Source organism: Leopardus geoffroyi, chromosome D1 (assembly GCF_018350155.1).
Source record: "Leopardus geoffroyi isolate Oge1 chromosome D1, O.geoffroyi_Oge1_pat1.0, whole genome shotgun sequence".
Lineage (NCBI taxonomy): Eukaryota > Metazoa > Chordata > Mammalia > Carnivora > Felidae > Leopardus > Leopardus geoffroyi.
In genome coordinates this window covers 60,553,459-60,564,449 of record NC_059329.1, presented here as the reverse complement: position 1 = coordinate 60,564,449, position 10,991 = coordinate 60,553,459, and the positions used below count along the sequence as shown (strand labels likewise).

Here is a 10,991-nt window from a genome sequence, read left to right as displayed (position 1 = left end):
ATTATTCACTGGACTGTGTTTGTCTCCTATGCAATATATGTACATATGCAATATGCAACAGTCTATCACTCAACTAGACTGTAAACCCCAAGTGTGCCAAAATATACTCAGTTTCTAATGGTGTTTGTGGAGTAATAGCTGCTTAATGATTCTTTTGAATATATAAATGAATTTGAATGGGGAAAAAGAATACATACAAATGATTGCAAAAGTTTGTGAAAAGGCTTCTAGTTGAGCTTGGATAGCTGACCTGGAGATGTGAGAGGTGCAAAACAGCTAACTGATTGAACTAAGGTTCCTCACCTAGTGAAGGTTTCCTACTTTTTCACCCTATGGGATCTCCTGGGCCCTTTTCCCAGACTTTATGCCCTTCACACATCAGTGAAATACTCTGGCTCCATAAAGAATTTTTGTAGGAAAAAAATTACAATACTAAGATTTTTTAATATATTTCTGCTTGAGTATACCTTCATACAAAGTGAAGCTGAAAGGGGATGTCTGTCTCTCTTCTTAACCACTCCCCATCCTCTCAAAAGTATGAGGTTCAATAGCACAATATCTTAGTATATACTGTCTGCACTGGGTTATAGTGGTTAAGAACACAAACTGTAGAGTCAGGAAACAAACCTTATTCAAATTCTAAACCTGTCTCTTAAACTTACCAGCTATCTAACTTGGGAGGATTTTACCTTTTATGTGTTAACAAATAGTTTGTTTATTCTTTAGTGACCCCTATGTGCCAAGCACTCTGCTAGTTGATCATAATATAAAGGTACCAAAACCAAACTTGATTTTTTTATGGAAGGAATACACATCAATTAAATATCTCTGACTTCTTGGGGCGCCTGGGTGGCTCAGTCGGTTAAGCGTCCGACTTCAGCCAGGTCACGATCTCCCGGTCCGTGAGTTCGAGCCCCGCGTCAGGCTCTGGGCTGATGGCTCAGAGCCTGGAGCCTGTTTCTGATTCTGTGTCTCCCTCTCTCTCTGCCCCTCCCCCGTTCATGCTCTGTCTCTCTCTGTCCCAAAAATAAATAAACGTTGAAAAAAAAAATTAAAAAAATAAAAAAAATAAATAAAAATAAATAAAAATTAAAAAAATAAATAAATATCTCTGACTTCTTCAGTCACCAGTTGCAGAAATGTCCCTTCTTCTAAAGGCTCTTGTAATTATCTCAACGCATATGAATATAAACTCCCTGTCTTAAGGTCAACTGTGCCATATAACACAACACAATCACAGGAGTGGTATTTTACCACATTTGAAGATTTGCGGGACTAGACTACATATATACCAAAATAAATGTAAATTTACAATGAATTAAGAGCTATCCATTTAGGCTCTTCTTCCCCCAGTAGACTATAAATTCAATGAAGGAAGAGCCTAACACTTTTTTTCTACACTGCATTCTGAATGCAAGGTTTGCACTCATTTTAATAGTACTTAATGTTAATAGCACTAAAAATGTATTCAGTTACTATATTAGTTTTCCACTGCTGCATTAAAAAATTACAAAAAAAATTGTATCTTGAAATAACACCCATTTATTACTTCACATTGTGGAGGATGGGCTTGGCTAGATTCTCTAACTGGGGGTCTCATAAGGCCAAAATCAAAGTGTCAGCCAACTGGGTTCTTACCTGGAAGCCCTGGAGAAGAATCTGTTTCCAAGTTCATTTGAGCTGTTGGCAGAAGCCAGTTCCTTAAGGTTGTGCAACTGCTGTCTATTGGTCTTCCTCAGTTCCTTAAGGCTCCACACTCCTTCTCACATGACCCTCTTCATCACCAAACTAGCAACAATGCATCACATTCTTCTCATGCTTTGAATATCTCTAACTTCTGTCACCAGCTAGCTGCAGAAATGTCTCTTCTTCTAAGGGCTCATGTGGGCTCAAGCACACCTATCTTAAAGTCAGCTGTGCCATATAACAACATAATCATAGAATTGATATTTCACATATACAAAGGTTTTGGGAACTAGAACAGGATATTTTTGTAGTGTTTTAGAATTCTGCTCACCATGGTGACTAAATAAATAGATTAATTAATAGATGAAAGTACACAATAAACATATTTCACCTGTTCAAAGGATCAGGCATGGCTTTTCTCAAAAAGTGATAATTATGGTGATGTCCAAATTCTGAATACAAGTTAACTAGGAAAAAGGAGAGTGTTTAGGGGAAGGTATATTAGGCAAAGAAAACACTGTCTCCAAAGAACTTGTGGAAAGGGAAGCATGGCACAGTAAAGGAATGGAATGAAAAGTAGTGCTACCAGGAAGTCAAAGAGCAAAGAACCTATGGCTTAAGATAAATGTGAAAAACATAAATGAGAACCAATCAGAAATATGGGAAATAGTGTGTTAATCAGGGATGAGGATCATTTTGACATGACCACATTTATTTTAAAAACATCATTTTTTTTATATTTTGTTATAGAGAACATATTAAATTATCAGTTAGAAGGCTAGCAAAATAGTCAAGATGAGATTTAGTGGAAACTTGGACTAGGGGTGTGGAGATAAAGAGAAGGAGATGGGTTCAAACTTATTATATAAGTAGAAATTATATAACTTGACTTTGGATCAAATATGAAGACTAAGAGAACAAAAAGGAAAGGCCAAGGATGACTGATAGTTTGGGACATTTCAGGGTAAATGGTGGCATGATTAACTGAAATATGAAACATGAATAAAGAAACTTATTTGGGCAAAGAATATCATGAGTTCAATTATGGACACTCTGAGCCTGAACTCCCCTGAAAGCATCCAAATGACTAGAATACACAGGCCATTAGACTTATAGCCCAGGAACTCTCGACTAGCCAAATGGTCTACACTAGAGATAAAATTTAAGTCATGATATACAGATGGCAATAAAAGCCATCAACCCAAGTGTCACTGCATAACAATTAAAGGGCTAATTTCAGGTCCTCATATACCATGTTCTCTCATAAGCCCAAGTAGAATGTATGTGGCAAAGGAAACTGTGAAGTACTGAGAGAGATAAGAGGAAAACCATGGGTGTGATGCCATGGATGGCAAAGGAAGTAAATGTATCAAGAAAGAGGTAGTAGTCAACTGTGTTGAATGTTGTTGAGAAGTCAAGGAAGGTAAGGACTTAAAACCTCAGACACACAGAGCTCCTTGATGATGATAGTGAATGCCTTTGGTAGTCTGATGGAAGACAAAGTTATATTGCAGTAATGAAAGAGTTAGATGAAAGATGCACACATGGAGATAAGTTATAGATAACTTCTCTAAGAGATTGGCTAAGAAAGGAAAGAGATGAAAGAGGAATATAGAATCTAGGCAGGTTTATACTTGCTGTTTTTAATATGGAAGAGACTTGAACATAATGAATGCTGGAAATGATTGAGATGATAAGTTTGAATATCCAAGAGGGAGAAGGAACAATAATGTAAATTTCCTGAGGTGAGAGGACATTGACTAAAAGAAAATTAATAAAAACCTATATAAGACCCAGTTTGGTGTCATCTTGATTCATAAAGACTTTGTGATAATTATGCTAATGTAAGGAAATACCTCCTCTTTTAAGAAATTCATACCTCCAATGTTTTTTCTGGAAGGATAATCAGCAGTCTTATCGGAGCCCCTCACTTTCCAGGTTTTGTTTCCTTTAGTTTCTAAGCTATTTATTCAACCAATATTTATTTAGTGTTGTATTTGCAAGGCTAGACTACTTTAAAAACAAAAATATGTTCAGTGATGACACAGTCAGTTTTCATTTATACAAATGGCGCAAATATGGGTTGGTGGAGGGTTGCAGGTAAAATGGTTTGGCTCTACATAGTTTTTTTTTTTAGGAACTCACTGCTGGTGGTTTACCATATGCAACACGTGGATTCCCAAGTCACATGCAGTGTCAACATTGAAGACTACATAGGAGAGTTTTTAAGCCAGGTCTAGAAGCTGCACACATCACTTCCATTCACATTGAAAGTAATGGCTAGAATTTAATCATACCCAACTTACAGGAGGCTGGGAAATGCCTAGCTGTGTGTCCTGGATGCAGATGAATTAGTGTGGTGAATAGTAGTCAATGTCTGTCATAAGCATCTACTATGCCCCAGGCACATCTACTATGTCCCAGGATGCAATGATGAAGAGGTTCAATGAAACAGTGCCCTCATACACTTACATACAATTCAGCAGCAAATACAGGTATTAAATAAGCATTTCTCAAACATAATGAGTATTACAAGAGAAGAAGAAAGTGTCTTGTGGGAATACCTATCAGGGAACCCAAGGATTCAAAAGGGAAATGAATCACATGTTTCAGAGGTCACATGTTTCAGAGGTTCTTATTTTAATTTCTTGGTTAAGACTGTTTTCACATCATACTGAAGACAAAATCTGTTAACCCTTGGAAATAGTCCCCTCAGAAGCAGAACTGCCTGATTCCTATGCTTCTACAACCCAACTGTCTTCTCGTTTCATACCACACAATACCCCAAATAAAGTACAGTCCTGAAGGATCCCTCACCAGCTACTAGTCACCCTCAAATGGCCAATGTTATCTCTGTCTGCCATCCCACACTTCCCATCTTAGCCAGGGGCTCCCAAACCTTGCTATCTATCAGAATCACTTATGGACCCTTTTTAAATTTCTATCTTGCTGAGCCCTATTCCAGACTTCCTGAATCAGAATCTACAATAACTATAGGTCAAAGCAAAAATGAAAAGGAAAATTACAAGTTATTTTCAACTGAATGAAAATTAAACATATGGAATTTGTGAGATGCAGGCTGAAATAGTACTTAGAGGGAAATGCATAGCACTACAGTACCTGTATAAGAAAAAAAGATCCCAGTAACCTCAGCTTCCACCTTAAGAATCTAGAAAAATAAGAGGAAGTTAAATCCAATGTAAGCAGAAGAAAGAAAATAACAGAGAAAATAAACAAAACAGAAAAAAAAGAAAACAATAAAGAAAATCAATGAAACCAAAATATATTTCATTGAGAAAAGTATTAAGATTGGTAAGCCTCTAGCCAAACTGAACAGGAAAGAAAAAAGAGAGAAAACACAAACTGTCAATACCAAGAATGAGAGTGGTGATCTCACTACAGATGCTGCAGATATTAAAAGGATTGTAAGAAAATATACCAATAAATTTCACACCTTAGATAAGATGGAAAACTTCTTGGAAGACCTAAGACGTTCTAAGTTAGATAAAGAAAGGGTGATACATCTTTCACTCCTTCTTAAAGTCCTCCTTCCCATCAGCCACCTTTTCTAAGGATACTTTTTCTGGGTGATTTTTACTAGAAGCAATTTTTACCTTCCAAATGTCACACTCGCTATCTTTGAAAGTGTGGCTTCTCTCTACTGATATATCTATATTTTAATAAGGAACAATAACTCACAAAAACAGCTTAAAAACAAAGGTAGGGAATACATTTCCTGTCAATCATGTCGTGAAAAAGATGAAAGGGAAGAATAAGAGGAGAAGGAGGAGGAAATGGATTTGGAAGTAAGTCAGGGATCTGGACATGTCTGGAAAGAAGACTGTGGAAGAAGAGCAGCTGATTCTCCATCCCCTTGTTCTTTAACTTTCTTAGAATTAAAAGCCCTGTATCCTGTTGGCTCCCTTAGTTGTAGAAAAGGCAGACTACAATCTGATTCTGCATCATCTTCATTCCCTTTGGATCCAGTCTAACATAAAGAAAGCTATGAGATGTCCGGGAATGAACAAGAAGTTTTGAGAATACAATAGTGCCCCCCTACCCATGGCTTCACTTTCCGTGGTTTCAGTTACCCACAATCAACTGTAGTCTGGAAGCAGATGAATCTCCTTCTAACATATCATCAGAAAGTCAGTAGTTGCCTAACACTACATCACAATGCTTACATCGGTCACCTCACTTCATCTCTTCATGTAGGCATTTTATCATCTCACATCATCATAAGAAGAAAGGTGAGTATACAGTACAATAAAATATTTTGAAAAAGAGACACTACATTCATATAACTTTTATTACAGTATAATTGTTCTATTTTATTATTAGTTATGTTGTTAATTTCATATTGTGCCTAACTTATAAATCAAACAATATCATAGGTATGTATATATAGAAAAAAGCATCGTACAGTACATATAGTATATATCATCTGCAGTTTCAGGCATCCACTGAGGGTCCTAGAATGTATCTCCTGTGGATAGGAAGTGGGACTACTGTACCTTAAGAGATAAACAACAAACATCAACTCTGAAATCCTAAACCAATGGTATAATACGGCACTTTCCCAAATTCAGGTCTGTCTATCTTAAAGACAGACTCTCCACATGTATGCTCATTGCATCCAAAGGAGTCTTATTTCAATTTAATTAAAGTAATAATATAGTATATTTTATTAACTTGAGCGTATATGACTCAGAAGCTCACTCAAACTTTTCTGAACTGTAAATGGTCCAGTTCTAAAGTATGAACCAAGAGGTCTAGGGACACTAAAGAGAAAATGCCTCTTTTTGCCTGACAAATGATAAAAGAGTTTCATTTTATCAAGTGTTGCTAAAAAGAAAAGATGGCAAAAGGCAATTCAAAGGAAACAGAGTGAAATAGAGGATTTAAAAGTGCATGAAATCATTGAGAGATAGCAAGTATTATAAAGTAGCTGAAAAACACACTACGTGGAAAAATTAGAGATTTTACACAGAAAAAATAAGATGGGAACATATATAAAAGTAAAAAAGAATGGCCTACTGTCATTCTCAGAAGTAACTCTGTATGGGAGGCAATAAAGGATCCTCAATGGATTTTAAGTAGGGGAGCAAGATAATCGGAATTGTGTTTGGAAAAATTCCTGCAAACTACATGGGATTTAGGACTCGTGCACAAGATGTTTAAGGCAAGGAGACAAATGTGAAAGTATGGCAATCCTCTAAGCAAGAGGTAAGTATCTGAACCAGAACACTGGTAAGCAGAATGGAGAACACAAGCCACATTTATGAAACATTTCTAAATAAACCTAAAAAAATGACTGACTTATAGACTGAGATTTAGTATTATTCAGACTCCTCTAGGACCGAACAAAGGTCCAAGTGGCTGAGGCAGTAGGGTCAGAGGCAGCAATGCCTAAACAAAGGAAATGGAGAAGGTAAAAGGATACCTATGTAGGCACATGATGAAGGTCTTTGCCAGAACATACCCTAACTTCCAGCCAAATCTCCTGAAAGAGGCAGCCTATCCCTCTCATTCTAGTCCTTAACTCCAGGCCCTTCCAGGTGACCCAGTGAGTAGTCATTAAATAAATGACCAGAAATCTGACCTAGAAGTTAAAAGAGTCCTGCTATAGCTTTGTCTCTATCTGGCACTTAATAATTTAGTATTTATTAAAACATTAGACAAAGGAAGGTGGTGGTGGTGGTGGTGTGTGTTTATACTCACAAAATGGTTAAGTCACTTAAGATTAAAGCCATGAAACTTATCATGAGCGTACTATCACGGACTTGGAATCCCTTCTAAAATCTAGGATAATGGCTGTATCTTTAAATTAAAAAAAAATTTAAATGTGTCCGATTTATCTGTTGATTATCCTTGTATCTAACGGGCTTTCAAATACAAAACTGGTAACACACATTCATCATATGTCCATACAGAAGCATGCATACAAACACCTATTAAAAATCTGGAGAAATAAACACAAAAATGCTAACAATGTTTGTCTTTCAATGTGACAACTTTATTGGAGTTTATTATACTTTTCTTTTGTATTTGGGGAATGTCAAAAGTTTATTATACTGCTTTCCTAATAAGAAAGAAAATCTGTCTGTTTCTCTCTCTTTAATTCTCTTTCTCTCAATCCCAGTGTCAGGGTTTTACTGGGTAAGGGGCCACTCCTCTGCCCGAAATGACCAAAGCCTGCACTGACTCTAGTTTATGCTCCTAGTTCTGCTGGCCACCACTCACCTGAGCATATCAGATCCCATACTGCTCACAATTCTCATCTTCTGGATTCCAGTCCAAGAAATCACATGTGCTCTCTCTATACCCTCTCTAACAAGCAGTCTGCTAGCTATAGCCAGAAAATTCTGGCTGGTTCTGTGCCAAGCTTTCTACTATACTACCTGCTTCTGTTTAGGTCTAACAAGCGTTCCATGGTTAATGGTCTCATTTCTTCCCTGTCTATTCCTGCTGCACTCCTGTAGCGCCCACACCTTCTCCTTCCCATTCTGCTTCCATCTAGAAGTGTTGTGCCTAAGTAGACCTCTAGGACTATATTCATGCTAAATATTAGTCTTTATGGCCTCTCCTACAGCCTTGTTCTCCAAGCACTGATGTTGTGGGCTTCACCCACAGGGCCATTCAGAGCCTAGGGGATAGGCCGTATCCACTGATATGCTCTATTTAGTTTCTTTGGAGCCATGCTTGCCTTAACCTTGCTTCCCAGCTAGCCACATGGGCCACTGGCCTTGCTCAGCCTCATGATGCTTCCTGTTCTAGACCCCTGGTCTGTGAGAGACCTGTCATTTCTGTCATGACCTTCTAGGTCTTCTCAGCTGCATTTCTCCAAAAAGTGTCTCTCCAGGTATCCTTTGAGTGACCCCACTGCTAATCATACTATTTTCCAAACTAGCCACTGTTTGGGAATGTCCCAAACACATTCTGCTGTTACTACCCAGGTATGATGGCAAATGGACCAGGAACTATTGGAATTAAAGCCATCAGCAACATTAACAGGAAATTCCTATATGCAATACTAAATGAGTGAGGAAGGAAATTAAATACCTCCCCTAAAAAAAATGCAAGACTTTTGAAATGTCTAACTCACTACCTCACAGGTTTCTCTAAAAGTCCCTCCCCACAATATGGATATCAAAAGACAATTTTTGTGACTTCATATAATTCACTGATCCCCATTAAGTATCAATTCTCCCATTGGTATAATGGTGATTCTAATCATATTCCTACCCAGATAAAAACACTGATAAGATAGTGAAGGGAAAGTATCCATGATCTATAAAAATGCTCAGAACAGAGTGTGTCATCTTTCATTAAGGTAGGTAACTGTAGTATTTTCAAGGTTCTACTCTAATCCTCCTCTTGAGAGCTGGTTCCTAGAATAAAAGAAATTATTTATTCTCTGTGGAGATCATTTTGAAGAAAGAAATCCCGGTACATCTGTTTTCCTGGGATCCAATACAGTTGGGGATTCTGAAGAAGAAATCATAGTTTCAAGCAAGATTACCTGATTATATTGTGCTTTTGTGTTTATTTTACTCTTGCCATGCTTAACTTTTGATCAATGTCCCTTAGATGTACAACTCTCATCTCAGAAATGCTGTGGACTATCAATGCAAGCAGAGATTTGGACTAAATGGTTAAATGGGAAGAAATAGCTCTCCAGCCACAACCATCTCAGGGTTTTAATAATTATATAAAGAGAATTATAAAGTGAAAATAATATTTAAAAACAGGGATTGGGAGTGTATGGTTCTGCTGCCCCTATCCATACAGAGATTCTCCAACCAATTTCCTGTTTGAAGGTATCCGTTGTGTTTCTATTAGGGAAGGGTTTTTTTTCCTAATAATGTCTTCCAAAATGTTGATATTAAAATCTGAATTGAAAAACTTTGAGAGGAAAAGAAATTTTCACTGACACCTAGGGATCTGAAGTATGGGTGGTCACATGGAAAAGACGAAGGATACGCTGCCGGATCTCCTTTGTCTTCACTCCATAAACAATAGGGTTGAGCACAGGAGGAACAAGCAAGTAGGTGTTGGCCATAATGATGGGCAGGAGGGAGTCATGCCGCTTCCCAAAGCGGTGCACCATAGATAACCCAATGAAAGGTACATAGAATATGAAAACAGCACACACATGAGAGACACAAGTGCCAAATGCCTTTGCCTGGGCTTCACGTGTCAAGCCCAACACAGTCTTGAGGATAAGCAGATATGACAAGGAGATGAGAAGTGAGTCCAGGCCAATGGCAGAGATGATGACAATGAGGCCATAGATGATATTGACACGGATGTCAGCACAAGCCAGCTTCATGACATCTTGATGTAGGCAGTAGGAATGGGAAAGAATGTTGGAGCGGCAGAAAGGCAGCCGTTTGATGAAGATAGGCAGGGGTGCCATAAGTGAAGTACCCCGTACCACAGCAGCCACGCCAATCTTGGTAACACGAGGCAATGTTAGCACAGTGGCATGGCGTAGTGGGTGACAAATGGCCACATAGCGGTCAAAGGCCATGGCCAGCAGTACAGTGGACTCCATGCCAGATAAGGAGTGGATAGCAAACATCTGTAGAAGACAAGCATCAAACTGGATGGTAGTGGAATTGAACCAGAAGATGGCCATCATTCTGGGCATAGATGAAGTAGAGATAAGTATGTCAAGGCCAGAAAGCATGCAAAGAAAAATATACATGGGTTCATGTAGTCTGTGCTCAGTCCGCACAATGCAGATGACTGTCAGGTTACCTAGCACAGCAATAAGGTAGAGGGAGCATAATGGGAAGGCCAACCAGAACTGAGCTTTTTCCAAGCCTGGAAGGCCTATTAGAATGAAATATTTGGCACTAGATTCACTGCCATTGGGGTCCACCATAGTGAAGAAGAGGAGCCTCAACCAGTGCCAAGCAGGTACAGGCTGGAATACATAAATAAGCCATTGTCAGATACTCCAGGATCCCAAAACCATGCTTCCTTCCCTCCACCCTGATGTCCTATTCTCTTATCTAACTCTAATTTCATTGCCTATCCAAACTCTGATTCTATTCTAAACTCAATCTAACCACCATTTGTAACTCAAGGCCCAGTCCTAATTACTAATCCTACCTCTATATTCAATCCTGAAAACAAGTAAAATACTAAAACAAAAATTCTAAGCATATTTTACATCATTTAGTTCACAAAAAATAGGCTATTGCCTGAATATACAGACTTAGATGATATTTTTATGTTGTCCCATAATTTCCTCTACCCTGTCCTACCCTTATGCTCCCCTATGTTCAGTACCAACT

General features: G+C 38.2%; 1 protein-coding gene across 1 annotated transcript; it reads right to left on the bottom strand.

Annotated features, from left to right (window-relative positions):
- Nucleotides 1-9,448: 9,448 nt before the first annotated feature.
- On the bottom strand, nt 9,449-10,576 carry LOC123602422 (olfactory receptor 51E1). The gene has a single exon (XM_045486913.1). The coding sequence runs from the start codon at nt 10,574-10,576 to the stop codon at nt 9,623-9,625; it is 954 nt and encodes a 317-aa protein (XP_045342869.1). The 3' UTR covers nt 9,449-9,622.
- Between the last annotated feature and the right edge of the window lie 415 nt (nt 10,577-10,991).

Bases quoted from the DNA above. Each gene is read 5' to 3' on its own strand.
- LOC123602422 (XM_045486913.1), bottom strand. From the start codon at position 10,576: ATGGTGGACCCCAATGGCAGTGAATCTAGTGCCAAATATTTCATTCTA.